This window comes from Polypterus senegalus, chromosome 3 (assembly GCF_016835505.1).
Source record: "Polypterus senegalus isolate Bchr_013 chromosome 3, ASM1683550v1, whole genome shotgun sequence".
NCBI classification, from domain to species: domain Eukaryota; kingdom Metazoa; phylum Chordata; class Cladistia; order Polypteriformes; family Polypteridae; genus Polypterus; species Polypterus senegalus.
In genome coordinates, this window is record NC_053156.1 from 225,699,005 (window position 1) to 225,723,316 (window position 24,312).

A 24,312-nucleotide genomic window follows, 5' to 3' on the forward strand; every position below is an offset into this window, starting at 1 on the left:
TTGGTGACATTTTCCTTCACATTCTCCTCTATATTACACTGCTACAATTAAAGAAAAAATCTGACTGAATATTAAAGATATACAAGAATATAGGCAATCAGAGAGAAGCAAAATGTTTTTCATTTTACTGGAGCTAACTTAAATTTATATTATTTTATCACAAGGAATATGTTTTAAAGTTAGCATTCAGCTGATTTCCATCTTGGAAAGGAACAAAACTGTAAGCATAATCCTGGCATATCCAAAATACTATCCAATGATGACTGTACCTGCACTCTTCTTCTGTCATTTTAGAGAGATCTGTGCACATGCGAAACTTGCCCTAAAAAGTAAAACGGAGAGAAGGATTCAGAGCAATGAAAATATTTGAAGTTGTTAAAATAAAGATAATAAACAAGTTTTATACATCAAAACTGTAGTTGCCCAATTTAGCAAGAGAAAATATTGAAAATCTCCATTCATACTGTATTGTAAAAATAAACAACAAAAACTTGATCACTGAAACAGCCTCTCAATATGTTTTTAGAACTTGTAATAGATGTGATTTTTTAAACAAGTGGAGCATACATAAACAGAGTAATACAAGACCAACTCTGAAACCTAGAACAAGTCAAACAAAAGAGCGTAAGGGGTTGAGAATCACCTTAAACAGCTGGACTCCGATGCAGGCGAACATGAACTGCAGAAGTGTGGTTACAATGACAATATTCCCAATTGTTTTGATTGCAACAAACACACACTGCACCACGTGCTGCCAAATTAAGAATAAAACAAAAGACAAAAATTTAGTCAACCAAAAAATCAACTTTGATCACAAACTAGAAGAATTTACTTGCTTTCTGGAAGCATTTTGTATTCTCTTACTGTTTTTATATATTCCAAATACTTAGCTAAAAAAATCTTATTCAACAAAAATTTGTTTTTCATACTCTTTCTATATAATAGACTCTGAGACCCTGTGACAATGTGTTAAAATAAGCAAAATAACGATTGAAAGATTTAAAAATACATGTGTAAACAACATTCCATTTTCGGTGCATAGAACCTTGTTTTTTTACATTAGAAATGTAAAGAATGCACAGCTTCATTGTGTTGATGTTGTAAGTATTACATATGAGTCCTTTGTTACAGCTCACTTAACACTCTCTGAAAATTAAATCTGGGAATGTGCACATTGTTCTATAAATTAAAGGTAGGAATCAGAAAAATTGAGAAATTTACTATAATTTAGTCTCTCTCTTGCACAACTAAGCTCCAAACCAACTATTGGCAAGATTATGTGACAATATTCAAGAGTCAAGTTGATGATAGAATATATAAGTGTAGAACTACCTTCAGAAGTAAGAGTGTAGGCTGCCTGTCAGACAAGAGTTACAGAGGAGCATTGACTATCAGCACATCTCAAATAAACCTTGATATCAACTTCAGTCATAATAGGCACACTATAGAATTAAGCACTGTTTCCATTGTGGTCAAAAATCAGAGTTGTGTTTTTTAATGAAAATCATTTTTTGTATCTAGGATTTAAAAAGGTATTTTTTATTTATTGGCACCAGCCCTCTGAAATTCCAAATTAGATAGAATGAAAAATTAATGTATTGGTGGACGGATTTAATGTACCCTATAAATAATTTGAATTTCTCTTTGTCACAAATTATTTTTATCTGTTCAAGTATATACCTTCATTTTTTTTCTTTGCATACATGTGTGAAACAACCATAGCACAAGAAAAGAAAAATCTTACAAAAAGAAAAAAAATCTTACATTACATGATATATTTTGATATTTCTGTCGAATCTCTTTGTCACACTTTGTAAACAAAGAAAGCATAACCACTGAATTTTGCTTCTATCTTCATTGTAGGGAATGCCACTAACCTTTAATCCTTTTGCACGGTTAATGGCTCTTAAGGGCCTTAAGACTCTCAATACCCTCAGAATCTTTACTACAGAGATGGCGCTAGACCTGAAAAATAATTAAAAAAATGTGGAAACAGAAAGGGAAATTTGTATACTCATAAAATAAAAGGTTCTAAATAAAAAATGAAGATAATGGTGAGTGACACTCAAAAGAATGCTAAATGTCTTTTGTGCATCCTAATAAAAGAATGAATCCCAGCAAAATAATGTGCTTTATGTGTATTGAGCCTAGTCTATGTAAAGTTTATGTTAGTGATAGTTATATGTAAAATTGAGTCATTTACTGTAAAAATAAAGATAATAAAAACTACAGCAATGTAAAAACAATAAAAAAGTAGTGCACTGTAACAAATACATATTAGCAGAACATGTTTTTGGTTTTGATATACTTTTTTAAATAAGCAAATTCTATGTATGTGTGTCTCATCTATTTCATAGATTTCATTACTCCTCTTGAATGTGAAGGGCCTATAGTGTTGAGGATTAACACTTTAACTGAATCAGAAACAAGCTGATAGTCCTAAATTCTCTATCTTCAGTTTAAAACAAAACCTTAGCATCTTACATTCATAATACCAATGCTGCAGAAGATGACTAACTGCCAAATACTCTGAGCTAAAAATCATTCTCTACGTCTAGGACACTGTCTGGGATGCCCTTACCTATAAGGGTAGGAGTGTCTCCTCTTCAACAACTCACATGTTCCCTTCCATCTATCCATTTACTTTCTGAACCATGCAAATGCAAGAAACATCAAGAAGCAAAAAAAACCCAAACCCCAAATGAGATGTGATGACCTTCAGCCAGACATACCTGCAATTATTGCAGTTTAATTTAGAGTTTTCAATTAATTCGACATACATCTCTTGGAGATAAGGATACAAGGAGAGTGTTTATAATTTTGAAACTTCCTGAGTTTTTAAATCCCCAGAATATTAAATTAAAGGAGTTATATGAAAGTATAACTTACTGGATACCAAAGGAGATAAGAGACACGGCAACAACTAGCAAGTCCAGGATGTTAAAGTAGTTCCGGCAAAAAGAACCTTTGTGCAGAAATGCACCATATGTGGTCATCTTCATGTAGAGTGACAGAGCAAGAGAGAGAGAGAGAGAGAGAAAGCAAGAGAAAGAGAGAGGATGATTGAGAAAGACAGAGAAAGAGAGAGAGAGAAAGAGGGTGAGAAAGCCATTCTTAGTGACTCAACTACAAATTGCCACCTAAATGCAAAAGTGTCATCTTCTGGCCAAACAATACAATTCAATGTAACTAATCTCAGTATCCCAAAGAGGCTTAAACAGTGGCATTCCAAGCATGAATATTTATTATGAAGGTTTTAAAAATATTTCATATTCTTGCAGAAAATAACTAAACAGAGTCTTTACATTATAATGAATCTACTACCCAACCATAGAAATCCATTTCAGCAAGGTCAATATTTAGAAATTAGATTCAAATACTAAATATTAAACTGCTACAGGTATCTACATATGAAAATACAATGAAGCAGCTTAAACACAGATACTTGCACATTTAATAGTGAACCATAAGTATGATACAAATTCCAGCAGTAATGTTGCTGGTCCCCGTCTTGTGATCAAATTTAAAGAAAATGAATGTGAATTTATTTACAGTATATCAATGTGTATTTTTCCCATGTTTTCTGCAGTTCTTAAAATACAACCACATAATTTATTTTACCAATCACATAGCAATACACAATCATATTTTTGAAAATAATTTAATCCTTGTAACTTTTTATAATTTTTATAATATTTTTATAATCTTTTAAAAAGTACACCCCAAAACCTTCCCCTATGTCAACAATTCCACAAAACATAACAATAAGATTGAAGTGGATATTGGAAATGGGAATGAAAAGGGAGAGGATGTTTAAGAAATGTTTACTGGAGGTTTTAAAAACCGTGAAAAAAGAATAGTGCAGCCTGATAGTGTTTGGCGGAGATACATCTCAGTCAAGGAGTTACAAGACTGCACATGAGGGGAAAAAAAAACAGTGTTATGGGTAGAAAAGTTAGGAGAAGATTTAGAGAAAGGTTTTACGCATCTTAGAAATGACAGAGGTGATGAGCAATTAATATGCTACCATAAAAATGTTAACATCTGTACCGAGAATAAACGTTTTCCCTTGAAATTATCTTGTACCTATATTAAAAATGTATTACAGATATTTTTATCATATTTACTATGTTAATTTAAAGGGGCAAATTTCCACATATGGCCTGTTGAGGAATTGTGCTGATGAATTCCAACAGGATGCATTAACTTTGTCTTTTCTTAATATTTAGGCATAGTGTTGCCACAAAGAGCTCATTTTTTAGAGGTGTGACCCTGACCCAAAGTGGAAATTATTTGTCAGAACAGCTTTCTGTCACTTAAAGGATATGTATTAATGTATTTCTAAACAAGTTAAGTATTTTGAGAGAAGTTAAGCAAAATGACACCTTTTATTGGTTAATATTAAAATTAGCCAATAAAAGGTGTCATTTTGCTTAACTTCTCACTACATCCATAATGGCTAACATTGTATAACATTATAGTACTAAAAAAGTATTTATAAACAGTAAAAGGGTAAAGACTGCAGCAACCAAAGGAGTAACTTTAAAAACATGTGCTATATATGAAAATTGCTTTTCACTAAAAGCATAAAAAAGATTGCTTTGAAGAATACCTTTAGAACAATTTCAGTTGTGAAAATCACAGTGAAGACAATGTCAAAGTAAGCAAGAATCTAAATCAAACAGACAAAAAGAAAGGAAAGGAATTAGAGGTGCTATTGTATAAATTCAAAGTCAAGTTAAGCTTTATTATGTGCATTACATTACAAACAAAAGACATGGCAAAACATACAGTAAAATATAAAAGAAAATCACTTAAATATATTTTGTTTGAAATGTGTTTAGTTCAAATTCAGCTACTTGTTCCCCTAAACAGTAATGCTTTGCATTTTTCTGCATTCTAGAAAAAAAGATCTTTGCTTGACCTCAATGACTCTTGTAATTGAATAGTATTGCAGTTCAATTTTATGTTTCTTAAAACAGAAGTTTGTTTGTGTAGATAGGACTACTGTTTTTTTTCTTACATATCCATGAGTATCACTTTTATTATCTTCACATTTACCTTAGATATGTTAGCATACAGACTTTCAAAAGAATTCTGATCTTATTGTTAAAATGTTCCTGAGGCGGTAAAAAAACAAGCAGTGCAGTACCTTCACCATCTTTAAAACAAGAGTATTTTACAATAAGTTCTGTCATAATTTATGTACAACATGTAAAGTAACATGGAGACAATACAAACATACAGTACCCTTGTTCATTTTTATGGATCACAGAATAAAGTAAATCACAAACAAACTGTGCAACTACATTATAAGCAGAATTCACCCCAAGCTGTATCATACAATATTTCCAGCAGGTATTGAACCCACTGTTAAATCTTGACTAAGTTTATAGTTTGCTCTAGATGCCCAGAGATATAGTTTAGATTACAACAGGGCAAACACTCCTTGCTGTTTAGTATGTATTCTGGTTTGGGTCCAGAAGGCGTGTACCCCCTTAAAGAAGAAGTTATAATGCTGTAATTTCAAACACTTTATTGGTCAGTCATTTTTCAACCCACTATATCACAAAACAAGGTCACGGGGGTCTGCTGGAGCCAATCCCGGGGCGCAAGGCAGGAATAAATCCCGGGCAGGGTTCCAGCCCAACGTAGGGCACACACACACACACACCCACACACCAAGCACACACTAGGGACAATTTAGGATCGCCAGTCTACCTAACCTGCATGTCTTTGGATTGTGGGAGGAAACCCACGCAGATACAGGGAGAACATGCAAACTCCACACAGGGAGGACCTGGGAAGCAAACCCAGGTCTCCTTACTGCGAGGCAGCAGCGCTACCACTGCGTCACCACTTCATTGGTATTAAAGTCACCTTAGGTACACTATGGATCATTTATTTCCTTTTGTCAATTGCTCATGGGGACTGTGACAGTCACTGATCTTTTCCATCTAAGGATGAATGCAACAAATTCTGTGTAGGGTGAACTGTTCTTCACAAGCTTGCATGGATTTGCAATTGATATCACTTAGGCAATGTCTGTTTTTTATTTTAAGGTGCTATGTAGCAATTTAAATATGGTATTTCAAAATTTTGCAGATGGAATATAACTTTTTTTATTGATGGCTTTTGTCTATTCAAAAATAAGTTATTTGTTTTAAACCTTTAATAAAAAATATTCAGATTATTTGTTCTTTACCAACAATCTTAAGGTGTTCTATGTACTTGTCCATATTTTATAATGGGTGACACAGTGGTCAGCACTACTACTTCACAGATCCAAGGATTTTATTTCAATATATACTGTTTTTGTTCAGTTTACATAATCTCCCTGTGTTTGTTTGGGTCTTCTTTGTGCTGTTTCTTTTTTTGCCACATCTCAAATGCATATTTTAGGTTAATTAGTGACTCTAAATTGGTTCAGCATGAGAGGTGCCTTGCCATCAATTGACATCCCAACCAGATTTGGTTCTTGCCTGTGTGATGGACGCCCCTTCTCTATATGTTCCAGAGGAGCGAGCATAGGCTGCGCAGTACCTCCCCCGGACCACGTGGTGGCAGCCCCACTGTGAGACTGTGGTGCCTCAGATACCAGCAGGGCTCCGGGGGAGACGGAGTTCTCCACAGCCCTGTTGGGATCCGGGGTGGCCACCAGGAGGTGCTGCAGGGGTTCTTGGACCCGTCTGGGCATAGTTCAGCCACACCCGGAGGTGCAATCGGAAGCAGGTGGTCAAGCACTTGAAGCATTTCTGGATGAGCTATAAAAGGGCCAGCAGCCACTACTCCAGGAGCCTGAGTTAGGAGGAGGAGGACGAACTTTAGTATTGGTGTTTTGATTTAGGTTTGTGTGCTTTTTGGGACTGTGCTGTGCCTGTGGAACATGGGGAAGACATTCCCCAAAGGTTAAGAAAAATAAATTTGTCTTTTGTTTTACATGTGTCTCCGTTGTAAGTCTGTATCGGGTTGGGCGCCTATATAGCGCCTTTCACACCTGTTTACTCTGCAGCTTGGACTTTGGATTTTAAGATCAGAATATCTACTTCCTTACATTATCTACTGTATTACACATGATAACTTTAGCACATTTCCTGGATGTTGAATTGTTGTTTTGTAAAACTTGTTTTTTATACTAAGACACAAAGGCATGTCTTTGCATTATCAGAGATGTGTTACAGTCTTCAGTGTCATCCTGGTTCTGTATAAATAATGTGTTTTATTTGTACAAAGTATTGAAAATCTTTTAATGTGATTTTTGAAGGCTGCTACACCCTGACTACAGCAAAAGTGTCTATAGCACAGTGCTGCTTTGCAGGAATACTTCACATTTATGTCATATTTACAGATTTTATAACTACACTTTCAGTTCAGCTGGGCATCTTCAAATGTGCAATATGAATGATTTTAGTATACAGGTGTAGGGATTTGCACAAAACAAATGCTGGATACAGGATATGTTACCTGATTTCTGAAGGACTCAGGATCAATGGGGTCTTCAGCAGCTAAAGAAATACTGCTCAGCAGAATAAAGAGGAGGATAAAGTTAGTGAAGGTGGTGGCATTGACAATCCGGTGACAAAGCTTCCGAATCCTTGTGGGAAACAAAAAAAAAAAAAACAGGAATGGTCTTATTAACAGGGATCTGAGGAGAACACAAGATTTACAGCAGCTCTGTTCACTCTGGGATCAAAAGTAGCACCAACAAAACGCAATATTTGAGCTTAAAAAATGCAAATATTAACTTGGTATATTATTAGAAAACATTACGTCTTAGTTTTAGTTGGTGGCTTATTTTTAAGCCATTATGATGAGGTATCAAGTGTCTACATATTACAGTTTTCTGAGATTTGCAAAATACCATAGTATTTGTATATATATATTGTTGTGCATGTGCGTCAGAGGGTCACTCCCTAAGTTCCTCCCAGGTATGTAGTTCTAATCCAGGACGAGAGATGGGCGCAGTCACTAACTAAGTTGTTGTCCTCTTCCTATACAGTACCCAGAATCTGCCCAGTGAGGGCAAATAACTCTGTCTCTCCTAGTCACTGGGCCATAGAAGCAAACCACCCAGAAGGAGACATTGTTTCATGACAGAGCAACCAAAGAAATGGAGATCATACATTATCTAATAACCAGATTACTTTGCCTTAGGCTTGAAGAACACTATGATCTGCTGTGGTTTTGATGCCATTGTGCATTTCCTTTCTTTACTTTTGTCTGAAGTAAATGGGGACGGCAGGGTTGGCGTCACAACATTTATTTTGTTACAACCTGTCATTCCCTCAGAAGACCACTATATATGTATTGTGTAACAAGTTCAAGCCAGTTGAAATAGTTTAAAACAAACATTATGTATTCTGGAACTGCAGTTTTAGTTAAAAGTCTACCTTCTGAGTTTTGAATTTACTAAAATATTTTAATTACCTTGCCAGAGACAATAGAGACTGATTGGATACCATTGCTACTTCATGGGTCCAGTCTCCAGTCAAATCCCATGCCATGTTTTTGGTCTTCTGGGTTCTCCTTTTTCTTTCATATTCTCAAAAATATGTTGGTTAGGATTAGCTAATAACTGCAATTTTATTATAGCTTTTAATTTAAAGTTGAATCACAAATCAAACTCAAGAGTTCTTCCTTAAATTTTCAAGCAGGCTTATTCAATCTGTTCTTAGATTTACAACTCCACTTTGCCCAATGACACTAACCTGGATTAAGCAGGTTTGATAATGGAAGTAAAGGTGGATGAATGTATGAGTGGATGGATACACAGATGGATGAGTTTACAGTTACACAGAAGTGCTGAGATAATCTGACCAGGATTACTTCCTGTTTTACTGAATTAACAACAGCAACAACAATCAATTCAAGACTTATATTGTACTGTTATATGTTATTCTGCTCCAGTGCACCTAATGCCAGAATTGGTCTGCTTGTGGCAGAAAAGGTGGTTGAAGTGAAGTAAGTGAGTAATTGTAATGCTTGTACAGAAATTATTGTTTGGTACACCGTTAATGTTTTACTGTCAGTATATGTCTTACATATCAGTAGACAAAACACACAGAAAGATAAGTTTATGGTCAGGTTGATGTTGGTGATGTCTAGAGACCCTGAGCAAAGCAGCTGTACTTTGTGGATAAGTAAATGAAATATGGAAGCCAGTGTTGTGGTAATGATAGTGCTTGGAATTGGCATGAGAATTTTTTACATTATTTAGCTATAATAAATTATGTTCCATTCAAAGATTAAATTCTGTCTTATAGAAATGTTCAGTTTTTGTTTGCATAATTGTATATACTATAATTAGAATGATCCAGTTATTTATGCCTCCAGAAGTGATGAAACACTTGCCTATATTCCTTTCTACACTTCAGTGCCTTCTTAATTCTATGCTGTGCCTAGAATCTAACTCTTTGCAAAGTAAAAGTGCTCTTTATCTTCCTTCTATTACAATATCCTCCTATAAAATAGCAATGTTAGACTTTCTGGTGAAAAACAGTGAAGATTTAATTCAGGGTATGGGGACTGAGCCCAAATTAGTGACACTTTCTACGCTTAATAGAAATCACTTTCTACAGCACTGAAAATACTGCAGGCCAAAAACAACTCACTTGTTCTGTGGCCCAAAAATGAAAAAAGAACTGGCTTCTGGCATTGGAACAGCCTTCTCCTTAAGCTGTAGTTCTGCAAGGGGACGGGGCCTAGGGCTTAGGGGAATGTCAGGCTCTTCTTCCTCATCATCACCTGAATTAGAACGTAAGAAAGAAAAAAAAATTTTTATTGGTAACCATTGCCTAAAGGAAAGACACTCCAGAACAACTGAGGTATCCTTGCCTGGAAAATCTGCAGAAGGGTAGGGATCTTTTATTTCATTTACGTTGGATTCAAACTCATCCACTTTGAGCTGAAATAAAGAGCATGAAATTAATAAAAATAACATTGAGCCTGACTATAGACATGGGACACTTATCAATTGCAGAGTACATTCATGCACTTGGTCGCACTTAAAACATACAGTGCAAATTATAGACAACAATGAGAAAATTAGATAACCACAATTAGATAATCAAGCATGTCTTATAGATAGATAGATAGATAGATAGATAGATAGATAGATAGATAGATAGATAGATAGATAGATAGATACAGTGGTGTGAAAAACTATTTGCCCCCTTCCTGATTTCTTATTCTTTTGCATGTTTGTCACACAAAATGTTTCTGATCATCAAACACATTTAACCATTAGTCAAATATAACACAAGTAAACACAAAATGCAGTTTTTAAATGATGGTTTTTATTATTTAGGGAGAAAAAAATCCAAACCTACATGGCCCTGTGTGTAAAAGTAATTGTCCCCTTGTTAAAAAATAACCTAACTGTGGTGTATCACACCTGAGTTCGATTTCCGTAGCCAACCCCAGGCCTGATTACTGCCACACCTGTTTCAATCAAGAAATCACTTAAATAGGAGCTGCCTGACACAGAGAAGTAGACCAAAAGCACCTCAAAACCTAGACATCATGCCAAGATCCAAAGAAATTCAGGAACAAATGAGAACAGAAGTAATTGAGATCTATCAGTCTGGTAAAGGTTATAAAGCCATTTCTAAAGCTTTGGGACTCCAGCGAACCACAGTGAGAGCCATTATCCACAAATGGCAAAAACATGGAACAGTGTTGAACCTTCCCAGGAGTGGCGGGCCGACCAAAATTACCTCAAGAGCGCAGAGACGACTCATCCGAGAGGTCACAAAAGACCCCAGGACAACGTCTAAAGAACTGCAGGCCTCACTTGCCTCAATTAAGGTCAGTGTTTACGACTCCACCATAAGAAAGAGACTGGGCAAAAACGGCCTGCATGGCAGATTTCCAAGACGCAAACCACTGTTAAGCAAAAAGAACATTAGGGCTCGTCTCAATTTTGCTAAGAAACATCTCAATGATTGCCAAGACTTTTGGGAAAATACCTTGTGGACTGATGAGACAAAAGTTGAACTTTTGGAAGGCAAATGTCCCGTTACATCTGGCGTAAAAGGAACACAGCATTTCAGAAAAAGAACATCATACCAACAGTAAAATATGGTGGTGGTAGTGTGATGGTCTGGGGTTGTTTTGCTGCTTCAGGACCTGGAAGGCTTGCTGTGATAGATGGAACCATGAATTCTACTGTCTACCAAAAAATCCTGAAGGAGAATGTCCGGCCATCTGTTCGCCAACTCAAGCTGAAGCGATCTTGGGTGCTGCAACAGGACAATGACCCAAAACACACCAGCAAATCCACCTCTGAATGGCTGAAGAAAAACAAAATGAAGACTTTGGAGTGGCCTAGTCAAAGTCCTGACCTGAATCCAATTGAGATGCTATGGCATGACCTTAAAAAGGCGGTTCATGCTAGAAAACCCTCAAATAAAGCTGAATTACAACATTTCTGCAAAGATGAGTGGGCCAAAACTCCTCCAGAGTGCTGTAAAAGACTCATTGCAAGTTATTGCAAACGCTTGATTGCAGTTATTGCTGCTAAGGGTGGCCCAACCAGTTATTAGGTTCAGGGGGCAATTACTTTTTCACACAGGGTCATGTAGGTTTGGATTTTTTTCTCCTAAATAATAAAACCATCATTTAAAAACTGCATTTTGTGTTTACTTGTGTTATATTTGACTAATGGTTAAATGTGTTTGATGATCAGAAACATTTTGTGTGACAAACATGCAAAAGAATAAGAAATCAGGAAGGGGGCAAATAGTTTTTCACACCACTGTAGATAGATAGATAGATACTTATTAATTTTTACTTTAGGATTGTATATTCTTATTGGGTTGTCAAGTTTGCTTCAACATCTGAAATAAGTGCAGATTAAATTAATGAGTGTCTGGAAATTGTACTAGTGAATGTGTTTGTGTGTATGACTATGCTTTACAATGTACTGGCGCTCCATCCAGGGCTGGTTCCTGACTTGCACTAGGTGCTGCAGTATAATCTTTAGCATCCAATATAGTATATTATTCCATATTGGAATAAGCGTGTTTTGAAATTGAATGAATGAATGATTTAAAATATTCTCTGGTACTTTTTCTCTGCCTTCTTAAGATCACATATTGCTTAAATTTATAATTACATTCATCACCTAGTAATGAGGTAGCCATTAAGAGGTAATGAAAGTGGGTCTCATACATTTGTATAACGACCTATATACTAACTGCATAATGTTCATATGTTGATTATATTGTCTTCATATACATGCTCCAGTGGGACAGATAACAGACAATACAATGTTTGTTTGGTGATGTCAAAACATTAAAAGTCCTCTAATTTGTTTGGATGTCTGGAATGGTCCCTTTCATGTAAATAAGACTAAGTGTTGCTTTCCTCGAGCAGAGGAATGAGAAGTACATAACACTCTTTTTACCTTAGCAGTGGTTGGAATTCCTTCTCCTCTTGCTTTTTGCTCTAATTTCTTTGCCAAAAGCAGCTTCTCCTCTTCTGACTTTTCGGGTTTGTTGGCTCTGTATGTAAGAGGAAAGTTTGAATAAGTGCAACAAATCGCATTGGCATCATGTGCTGAACTATACACAGAGTATAAAGGAGTAGTGAAAGTAAAGAGCAGATGTTGTGTTCATTTTATTTTTTACAAGTATTACATAGGGTATTTCTTAATCTTTGTTAGTTGGTTTAGAATGTGATCTTTTTTGTTGCAGCTCCACCTTTTAATCTGCTATTAACAAATAATTTTATTGTTGTGTTTACAGGTGCCACATCATCATGAGACATGAAAGTCCTGTGATATGTTGTGTCATGTCTACTTATAAAAGATAAAAGCCTGCTTCAGGTTGCATACAAGCATTTGGATGTATTTCTAACATCTGTATTGCCATAAGAATGGAAGGAAGACAGACCATAAAACATGGTAGGGGACTAGGAGATAAACACGAGTGAAAAACTTAGCTAATGTGAAAACCAGTAAGTCAATGAAATACATTAACCAAAAGTCAAAATAAGCCTAGCCAGGAGCAAAAATGACAAAAAGAACTATAGAGAAATACACATTAAGTTTTTTTAAGAGATATCCACAATCTTCCAGAAGCCACACTCCCTTGCAGCAGCCTGTTGTGATATGGCAATAGACCCACAAAAAGGTGTGACCATTAAAAGGCTGAAAATCGTAGCAATGTTGGCTTGCACTTGCACTTTGTATTTTTTTCCTGCCTTGCAGTATTTTTGATTTTTTTTGGTAACTTTTATTACTTATGTTTTTCCTACTTGTTTTGGAAACCCTCTTTTTAATCTTCTGGCCAGTTTTTGAATTGTCCTTATCAAAATAAAAGGAATTTAATCGTTTTGTCTTGGGTGATTCATTCAGAACAACTTTGACTACTGACTATTTGGTTCAAGAAAACCCCAACAGATATCAAATGTATCTTATTTAATAGATGTTCATTTGTTATAAATTGTAGGTTTCATTAGACTGATGATCATCAGTCCTCACCTTGCCATTTTCCTCCGTTTTTTCTCTGCAGCCTTCTCTTTCTGTGCTGAGGTTAGACTTTCTGCCTCTGCCAGGTTGTCCACAGCAATGGCTAAGAAGACATTCAGCAGGATATCTGAAGTTATGGCGACTAAGGAAAACATGTCATCCAATATGTCTTTTGTATTTTAACAACATAGTTCAATTGTACCTGAAAAAATATAAATATCTTTAAGGATGGGAAATGTACCATGCATCTTATGTACTATAAGAAATTACCACAGTAAAGAAAATACTCACTATCAAGACAGTTACTATTATACATTGATTACAAATTATTATACATTGATAACAAAAATACTGATTACAAGGAACACGGTTGGTAATATTAAAATGTTATATGAGTCTACCATCTATAAGGTGAATTTTGATCAGAACAACAACAAAAACAATTGATATATAATGCACTATATTTTTGCAAGGCTAGAAGACTTGAATAGAACATCCCACACAATGCAAAAATCTAATATACAAAGGGAAGCAATAGATTATTAGACCTTTCTAAAGTAAACTCAGATACACACCATTCTCACTTTCATTAACATTTGGTCATTCAACAGTCATCAATCTACTGTAGCATGCATATTTTTGGGATTTGAGAAAAAACCTAGAGTTCTTTAAGAAACCCCACTTGAATATAGTGAGAACTTGTTAACTCCATATTCTTGTCTACATATAAGGGGAAAACAAACTGAAGCATTAAACAAAATTTTCATGGCTCCAAACTCTTCACACTCTTGACCAGTTCCTTTTTTAGTTTACATTGACCTTGGTCCCCATTTTATACTCAATTAAAGTTACTTCATGTTTTGGCTTACTCTATGCAATACCTTCTCATCTCATCATTTCTCACATTCCACCATCTGTCTGAGACCGTGTTACTGGGGCAACAATCTTAGTAGTGAGGTCCATATGTCCCTTTCGACAGTTACACTTGCCATCTCATACTGTGGGATCCAAAAGCGATCCAAGGCCATCTGGGAGATGAAATCCTCACAGTGAGCCCTGGGTTCTTCACTAGGGTCTCCTCCTAGCTGGTTACAGCCATAAAACCTCCAAAGGGAGATACCAAACACTTGAATTAGCTCGTCTAGATGCAAAAAGTCAGTGGCTCCACTCCAAGCCTCTCTCGGATATCTGTGCTTTTCACCCTAAATCACCACCAACTCCTTGGTGAAGGCAATCCTTTAGAAAGTATGGTTCACAATAGATTCTGATTTTTGATAATCATGTTTTTAACCATTTCCTATGAATAATCTCTCTTAAGTTTTAAATAGCCAATTTGTATTTGTGTTTTAATATCATAAGTCTGTTTCTTATCATTTTACTTTCTCAATTTGTAATCAATTCTCAGTTGTTTTGTGACAAGATAATAACATTTTTGATTATGCTAACCATATCTCTGTTTTCTGTGGTTAGCCATCTGTTATTAAATAATTCATAAATTAAACAAAACATTAACAGTTCTTAACTCCCACACTTGACTTAGTCTTCAATATTCATATTCAGCTACCTGCACAATAATGAAGACGGTGAAAATGTGACTTGAGATGGATTGCTTGCTTCTCGACTCTGTTGATTCATTTTCTGATTGTTTTTCTGATTGTTTTCTGTTTCACATATTTGATATTGTTTTCTAATCCTACTTTTGAGCCCTAATTTATTTAGAAGTTTAGTGATGTATGTACTACTTGAGCTTTTGATCCTCCCTTATTTTAACCACACCTCTTCCTATCCATTAATAGCCATTCTTAGATCCACTTAATCTAAAACCACAAGTGACTCTCATAGTTTTTGGTATACCGGTTTTAGTCTAGGAGCATGCACAGTAACTCAAAGCTCAAATGAAGGTTAAAATCAAGTGTTATTTGTGAATACCTAAAATAAGAAGGGATGACACTCTTCACAGTCTCAGCATCATTTCATAATCTGAGAAAGAAGCAAACCTTTTATGTACACATAATCCTTGTTTAAACTGAATGGCTCACATACCAAAGCTGACAGCTGGTGATATTTTTCAGGATGCTGAAGATTGTATTTATGTCTCTCTCACAGAGGTGTATTTGTGATCTATTCTACATACAACTATGTCCATAGGCGGCATAAGCTACTACTAAAGTATTAACTCATAAAATTTTCATCATGAAAATAACATTATTCTAATAATACCAATAAAATATAATTATTTAATGACACAACCATTTGAGGATACAGTTCCCACAGACAAAGAGGATGATGAAATAGATGCAGACAAGTACTCCTGGGAAAGAAGGTCCACCATAGGCCATAATTCCATTGTACATTACTGAATTCCAGTCTTCCCCTGTGAGAATCTAAACAAAAAGAAGAAACAACAATGCTTTCACCTGGCCTTTTTTACACTGGTTTATTTATTTGTTCAAATCATACACAATATATTTTAGTCATTCTGTAATGAGTTCTGTTTAGAACTGTCTATTTTTGAAAAAAGGGCAATGTGGTGTACTGGCACAGAAGTTTAAACAGGTTGCTGGTTCAGTCTCTTCCTCTGTTTCACTATGTGACCCTCAACAAATCAATTAACCTGTTTCCTCTCCCACTGTACAAAATAAAATATAAACAATTGCAAAGTATTCTGATGTTACAAATGTTTTTGCCAAATATGTAATAATAAAAGATATACAAAATTGTGAATTCTTTCAGTTTATGGCACTAAAACAATCAGCTCCTACATGTACTTTCAGACATTGTGTTTCTTAATTACTCAAAGAGTAAGCTTCCAGAGATATATTTTTGATTAAAGGTTTGCAGCTACACATTATAAAAAATCTTATCTTACTGGTAGAGATCCAAATAGTCCTAACTTTACTTTCAGCTCAAATCTTTAGATCTGGCCTGGAAAATCCTATTTCACAACTAGGGCAGATACCTGTAACCTTTATTTCCTAGTAGCTCTTACAAATAATCAATAAAAAAACACTTTTGTTGTAATCACATAATTATGGAGACCATACACATCCCTATCAGCTTACTGCCAATTCTAAAATAAAAGCTTTTACTTCAAGCATGTACCTGGAAGACACTGATGAGGGCCTGAGGGAAAGTGTCAAAGGTGCTGCGACGAACCTCAGTGTCTTCAAAGTTGTACTTGCCCCCAAACACTTGCATACCAAGGAGTGAGAAGATGATGATGAAAAGAAAAAGGAGGAGCAGTAGTGAGGCAATGGAACGTACTGAATTGAGTAATGAAGCCACCAGGTTGCTTAGAGAAGTCCAGTATCTGTAAGAGTTAAAAGTCAATGTATACTAAAATAGTATTTTTTGCTCAGTTTTAAGAGTTTTGTCAAAAAAAAAAAAATAAATAAATGTGAGTTTAAATTCAAAAGATCTTGAATACTTAATATAGGCAGATGCATTTAAATTACATAAAGAAAAATCTTTCTCTAGTAGTGAAAGAGCATTATTTTACATTATGAAATGGATGCACTTCTACGAAGAAGCAATATAAACTAAGAGATATTGGAATCTGGAGTTCACATTTGGTATTGTGCTGTTGGTTAGTGTTTCTCCTGGAACAAATTGACACCTGCAGTGACCCACAGCATTATCTGATTAAGTCAGTTTTATAAAACAATCTAATTTTAGTGAAGCCACCTTCTCCAATAACCTTAATAATAGAGAAGGATAACTTGTGTAGGAAGTAGGTTGGTTAAATGACTGCACTGTAATAGGTGTCATTAACTCTTTTAAATTCATTACGTTTTGGAAAGATATTATGGTATGTTTTTGTTTTGCATTTAAGCAACTGCTGTAAAGCATCAAATGAGAATTTTAAGCAAAAGATTTATTAGATAATACGGAATCTTTACATTTGTATAGCATTGAAAACATGGGTGATTAATTATTAGATTGTTTCTTAGGTTAGTTGTGTTGCCTGCTTTTACTGATATGTTTTAGCTTGAATGCAGTGTATGGTTTTAATCATATTATTTACAGTATCTTTCCTGTATGCTGTATTGTGTAAAGTTATCTTTGGAATGAGATACAGTTGTGCTTGAAAGTTTGTGAACCCTTTAGAATTTTCTATATTTCTGCATAAATATGACCTCATCATCAGATTTTCACTCAAGTCCTAAAAGTAGATAAAGAGAAACCAGTTAAACAAATGAGACAAAAATATTATACTTGGTCATTTGTTTATTGAGGAAAATGATCGAATATTACAGTATGTGAACCTCTAGGATTAGCAGTTAGTTTGAAGGTGAAATCAGAGTCAGGTGTTTTCAATCAATGGGATGACAATCAGGTGTGAGTGGGCACCCTGTGTTATTTAAAGAACAGGGATCTATCAAAGTCTGCTCTTCACAACACATGTTTGTGGAAGTGTATCAAGGCACGAACAAAGGAGATTTCTGAGGACCTCAGAAAAAGAGTTGTTGATGGTCATCAGGCTGGAAAAGGTTACAAAACCATCTCTAAAGAGTTTGGACTCCACCAATTCACAGTCAGACAGATTGTGTACAAATGGAGGAAATTCAAGACCATTGTTACCCTCCCCAGGAGTGGTCGACCAACAAAGATCACTCCAAGAGCAAGGCGTGTATTAGTCGGCGAGGTCATAAAGGACCCCGTGGTAACTTCTAAGCAACTGAAGGCCTCTCTCACATTGGCTAATGTTCATGTTCTTGAGTCCACCATCAGGAGAACACTGAACAACAATGGTGTGCATGGCAGGGTTGCAAGGAGAAAGCCACTGCTCTCCAAAAAAACATTGCTGCTCGTCTGCAGTTTGCTAAAGATTACATGGACAAACCAGAAGGCTATTTTTTTAAGAATTTTTTGTGGATGATGGAAGATGAGACCAAAATTGACCTTTTTGGTTCAAATGAAAAGTATTATGTTTGGAGAAAACACTGCATTCCAGCATAAGAACCTTATCCCACCTGTGAAACGTGGTGGTGGTAGTATCATGGTTTGTGCCTGTTTTGCTGCATCTGGGCCAGGACGGCTTGCCTTCATTGACGGAACAATGAATTCTGAATTATATCAGAGAATTCTAAAGGAAAATGTCAGGACATCTGTCCATGAACTGAACCTCAAGAGAAGGTGGGTCATGCAGCAAGACAACAACCCTAAGCACACAAGTCGTTCTACCAAAGCATGGTTAAAGAAGAATAAAGTTAATGTTTTGGAATGGCCAAGTCAAAGTCCTGACCTTAATCCAATCGAAATGTTGTCATGTGAGGAAACCCACCAACATCCCAGAATTGAATCTGTTCTGTACGGAGGAATGGGCTAAAATTCCTCCAAGCCGGTATGCAGGAATGATCAAAAGTTACCGGAAACATTTAGTTGCAGTTATTGCTACATATGGGGGTTCACACCAGATACTGAAAGCAAAGGTTCACATACTTTTGCCACTCACAAATATGTAATATTTGATCATTTTCCTACTTTTAGGATTTGAGTGAAAATCTGATGATGTTTTAGGTCGTATTTATGCAGAAATATACAAAATTCTAAAGGGTTCACAAACTTTCAAGCACAACTGTAGGTGTTGTAAATGAATATGACCTGATAAAGTGCAGTAAATACCTGTCAGAATATGGGGTGATTTGATAAGTTAAGTAACTAATTTTTGCAATGATCCATTTAACTTCATGTAAAATGCATTCCCACTTGACAGTTATGCCCATCTGAGCAACATACTGTAAGTATAAATCTGGCAAATCAAAATGGTGTCACACATTTAAAAATATACTTGATTAATGCTCACTCATGTTTGCTTTCATTTGAAAAAATAATGTAAAAACCAAGATACAAATAAAATCATGATTTTTTTATTCCCTTGTATTCTATTTATGCATGCTGCCAATTAATCAAACTCTTATTGCGCATATAAGGTTAACTTTCATAGTTACAGAAACAATAAGCAGGTATATACTGTATCTATACTGAAGATGAGAAAAAAGTATTAAATATATTGATAACTTGATTGGATGACTAATTTCCTAAAACTATCTGAAAAAAAAACCAAATCCTTATGTCATCTGAAATACCAAAAGAGTAAAATGCCACCCTTACATACCATAATTAGAATGATAATTATTTATTATAGCAGCAGACAGCTTACTCTGCAGTGATAGACAGATAGATGTGTACTCCTCTATTAATTTATATTTTATAATACATTTATTTTTTTTATATTCTTTGGTCCTGTTGGTTTTATTTTGGGATTTAGGGGTCAGCTCAAGAACTTCCCCAAAATAGGCCACGGTATTATTGAGAAGATAACAGATTTGTATACAAATATGTACACTTTATTTGGGTTTTGTCCTTTATTGTTTTGATGCAGCACTGTAAAAATTGAATGGTTGAAAAATTCAACAGTGGCAGTCAGATGAAGGAATTCATGGTTTAAACAACTTCTAGCATGACAGAAAGCATCTCAACTAGTGAATATCAAGATGCCTACCAGTTACATATTTGTGAAACACAGAGATTATAATTAATCATGACATAACATGCATCTGTTCTATGGAAATGCCCAGTAATAACTGTGAAGCAGTCAAGTCACTTGAGATATACTACTACTCTTTACTTTTCTTTCTGATGTTTATTGTTCCATTTCTGTCTGTGTCTGCTTACCTGGTAATTTTAAAGATGCGAAGTAACCGGATGCACCTCAAAACAGAAATACCTAGAGGTGACATTAAACTGATTTCAACCAGGATCAGCTCCACTATACCAATGCAGACCACAAAACAATCAAATCGATTAAACAGGGACATGAAGTAAGACTGGAACCCCAATGCATACATCTTGAGTATCATCTCAGCAGTGAACAGTGACAGAAGAACTTTGTTAGCAGTGTCTGTATAAGGAATAAAAGAACAAAGTTAAACATTGCAGGTATAGTAATCTAGCATGTTTCACTCTAGTTAAAGCCATAACCTAGTCAATGTTACTATATACCACTGTGAAAGAAAATAATCTTTCTAACAAATTTAAATATAAAGGATTATTATCAACTACGGGCCTCCCCTTAGAGCAGGTGGAAAACAATGATGCTGAACCACATTCTTCTTCTGGATTTCCTTAATCAATAATCAGTAAAGTGTATATAGCAAGGGTGGACACCTCCAATCCTGGAGGTTACAGGTTTTCATTCTAACCATTTTCTTAATTAGTGACTAGTTTTTGCTGCTAATTAACTCTACTTAAGACTCAGGCCCTTTAAATAAGAAGTGAACAACGCTGGTCCTGGAAGGCTCCAGTGGCTTCAGGTTTTTGTTCTAACCCAATTGCTTCAAGAGAAATCATTCACTACTGATCTAGCACTTATTGCTCAATTGACATTTTTCTGATTCTTTTTAGTTGTCTTTCTTGTTAAAATTGTGAACCCTTAATTGTTTATTTTACTCTTAAACAGCTGTATTTATTATTTTAACTGTCCCGTATTAGCAATAAGATGCAAATGACAAAGGAATCAGTTATTTTACATCTAGCTTATCTCCATTTCCATCATTTATCATTTACTATTTGGTTTAATTAAATACTCAGAAGGAAACTGAAGAGACAGTGAAGAACTGAAAATTACTCATTCGTTTTAGGCTTCAAAATGGATGATACATGTATCATTAGAAAAGAAAACAAAATCTATGATTTAAGAAAGAACTGACATGGTAGAGGTAAAACACTAACAAGCCATGAAATTAAATAAGATCTGTTACTGGTGAGGATTGACTTCTAATTAAGCAACTGGGTTGGAACAAAAACATGCATCCACTGGATTGGAGTTAGCTACCCTGATATACAGGACTGAAAAAATAAATGATATTGTTAAGTAGAAGTGCTTTAAATAAAATGATGTAATACAAATCTTGAAGGACTCATTTTATTTACTGCATTTCAACATTCATTTGCCATACATTTTAACAATTCACCAAATATAAAGCTCTACAATCAAACCTCCACTTTCTTTGTGAGTATTGATACTTTGTCTAACATATTTCAGGAAATAATCTGGATATAATGTCTGTATCTAAGACCAATTTGCTATCTTAAAATTCGTTCAGGATTTACATCCATGCTCTAAGAAGTTATAGGGAGCCTCCAATAGACATCTAGTTTAAGATTTTATTGACTGTTTTGAAAGGATGTTTATTCCTGAGAAGCACAATGAGATTTACCATTTGTAGTAGGATACCTCTTCACATAAACAATTGAGGCTACCAGAAACAATTGTTGCAAATGTAGACAAGTCACATAGAGTCTACAAACAGTCTAATTTAATTATGAGTAAACTACTTATAAACCTACTCCTCTAAAACATTCATTATAACTTTGTATTACAAATATCTGACCTTGAACATTAGTAAGCCACTCTGATTGGTTATGGTGCTCTGTTGCAATGGCCAGTGTGTTAAGGAACACCAGCAAGATCACCAGCCAATAGAAAAAACTGGACTTCACCCAGACACGACACTTTCTGCGAAACCACCTATGCCAGCGTCGACTCTGTCGTCTAAAAAAGAATGGCAGAAAGGATTTTGTTAAAGCAAAAACTTAAATGCATTCACTTCATTTAACTGTGGACTTCCAGCTTAGTCACTGCGTGATTTTTTGCAGTTTCTCTGAAATTTGTAAGAGTTTTTTTAAGGTACGAGATTGCGTTGATTTGGACATGTGCAGAGGAGAGATGCTGAGTATATTGGGAGAAGGATGCTAAGGATAGAGCTGCCAGGGAAGAGGAAAAGATGAAGGCCTAAGCGAAGGTTTATGGATGTGGTGAGAGAGGACATGCAGGTGATGGGTGTAACAGAACAAGAAGCAGAAAGAAGAAGACTCTACTTTCATCTTAGATACCAAAAATGTTTCATTTACATAAGCCGGAGACTCAAAATTGGCCTACTGTGAGTGTGGGTGTGTGTGACGTAAAAAAATCACCTTCAGGGCTGATTCTTGTCTTATACTATATACCCCTGCAATAGGCTCCAACTCTGAAACCATGCTGTTGGATTCAGTAAGTTCAGCAAATGGATGGAAGGCTGGATGGAGGAAAGCTGATTCTCAGAATGAAAAAACATTAAGATACTTTCTGTTACAGGTTTATGAGTATGTATAACAAACAAGCAGCATATTTAATACATAATCCTAGCTGTTCCACCAATATATTCCTCTTTATTACTAGAGACCTCTTTTCCTTTTAAGATTTAGTTATCGGAGCGAAATCCTTCCTTCCAAGTGTAAAATAATATTTTAAACCAGTCAATTATATATATTTGGTCCTTTCCAGTTTTCCTCTTTGAACAAGATATTTATTCCTAAAAAGACTCCCAAAGTTGTTTTTAACTGTCACTCTATGTAGACTTTAAAATGGTTGTAACTTAATGGAAATTGAAAATAGACATGTAGCGCTTATATTATGCTTTCAAGAAATACTGCAATAAAACTATTGTTGAAATTTTTGTTTAACTTCATCGTGATTCAATTCAGGTGTGGGAATTTGAACTGAGTGATTGCAATCTAACTTACTACTAGCAATGAAAAAGGGTCACAAAAAGAGTTGTGTCTTTAGCAAGCATTTTACTAATATAATTCATATAAATAAAACCATAATACCCTTAGTTTTTTAATTTTTTGGCTTTGTTTAATGTTATTTATGAGTTTTACACACTAAGGACCTCATTTCAACCCTGAGATTACATCTTTTCTGTTCGTTAGTTTGCTTGCCAATCATGCAAAAACAGCTAAACTGATTTTCATAAAATTTTGCATGAAGGTTGCTGTTGGTCTAACTCAAAATACTGTGATGAGGGGGCAACCCTAAATATATTCATTATTCCAAAAGAGCTGTGTCACTCTTCATTAAATTTTACATGTATAATAAAGCTGAGCAAATGTAACATCTAGACTACATGACATTTCAAAAAGTTCATTAGAAAGGGGGTTGTAATGGATGGGGTGGGGTGTGTAAAAATGCATTACTGAAACTTTGTGAAATTTTGTATGCTTATTAATGGTGATACAAGTTAAAAACCTGACTTTAATGGAAATTACTACAGGTTTGTTGAGTTGTGACGGTGGACCAAAAACAAAAATCAAGGATCTCTAAAAAAAAACAGCTATGTACAGTATACTTTTACAAAATGTTGCATTTACATTATTATTCATGCAATTTAAAAGATAGGCTTCATGCCGTTTCATGAATTTCATTGGGGAACCATAATGGGAGGAACAACACCACAAAAATCATCATTACTCTGAAATAGTTGAGTGGATGTTCATGAAATTGTGAATGAATATTACAGTTAACCCAACTTAATATGCAGAATTTAAGGAGTTTCAGAAGTTTCATCATGATTAGGGTTCAATACAAACATAGGTAGACATGCCCAGGTTACATGCCATAACAATGGTTCAATTATTCCATAAGACTTCCAGTTTACTAATGTGAGATTAAACATCTTATCCACGAAAACACTAAACCTGGAAATACAAAGAAATAAGGTTCAAGGTTACAACCTAGCAATGAATTTCTACAATTTATGGAATCCAATCATACACAAAAAGAACAAATACAGTACTTAAATCATGAAAGCATAGAAAGGGTCGATGTTCAAAAAACACAAACACTTGCTTTCTTTCCTGAACCCATTATACCTATACCATATACCCAGGCAGCACCAGATACTTCAGCTAGTATTTCATATGTAACTAAAACTTTTTTGAAACTTAACCTCCAATATATCCCCATTATTCCAACATCATCTAAATTTCAGACACATGGCAAGAACAACTGTCAACTG

The 24,312-nt window shown here is 35.2% G+C and overlaps 1 protein-coding gene across 2 annotated transcripts in view; it reads right to left on the bottom strand.

Moving 5' to 3' along the window:
- The window catches only part of LOC120525930 (voltage-dependent L-type calcium channel subunit alpha-1S-like), an 89,712-nt gene that overhangs the window by 36,077 nt on the left and 29,323 nt on the right, over positions 1-24,312 (bottom strand). For both annotated transcript variants that reach the window (XM_039748629.1, XM_039748630.1), the window contains exons 10-23: positions 21,868-22,028; positions 20,150-20,375; positions 16,574-16,781; positions 15,735-15,855; positions 13,484-13,598; positions 12,407-12,503; positions 9,835-9,904; positions 9,612-9,744; positions 7,465-7,594; positions 4,613-4,672; positions 2,890-2,996; positions 1,878-1,965; positions 644-751; positions 270-322 (exon numbers count right to left, since the gene is read on the bottom strand). In XM_039748629.1, the coding sequence (XP_039604563.1) occupies positions 270-322; positions 644-751; positions 1,878-1,965; positions 2,890-2,996; positions 4,613-4,672; positions 7,465-7,594; positions 9,612-9,744; positions 9,835-9,904; positions 12,407-12,503; positions 13,484-13,598; positions 15,735-15,855; positions 16,574-16,781; positions 20,150-20,375; positions 21,868-22,028 (1,677 nt within the window). The remainder of the gene's footprint in view (positions 1-269; positions 323-643; positions 752-1,877; positions 1,966-2,889; positions 2,997-4,612; positions 4,673-7,464; positions 7,595-9,611; positions 9,745-9,834; positions 9,905-12,406; positions 12,504-13,483; positions 13,599-15,734; positions 15,856-16,573; positions 16,782-20,149; positions 20,376-21,867; positions 22,029-24,312) is intronic.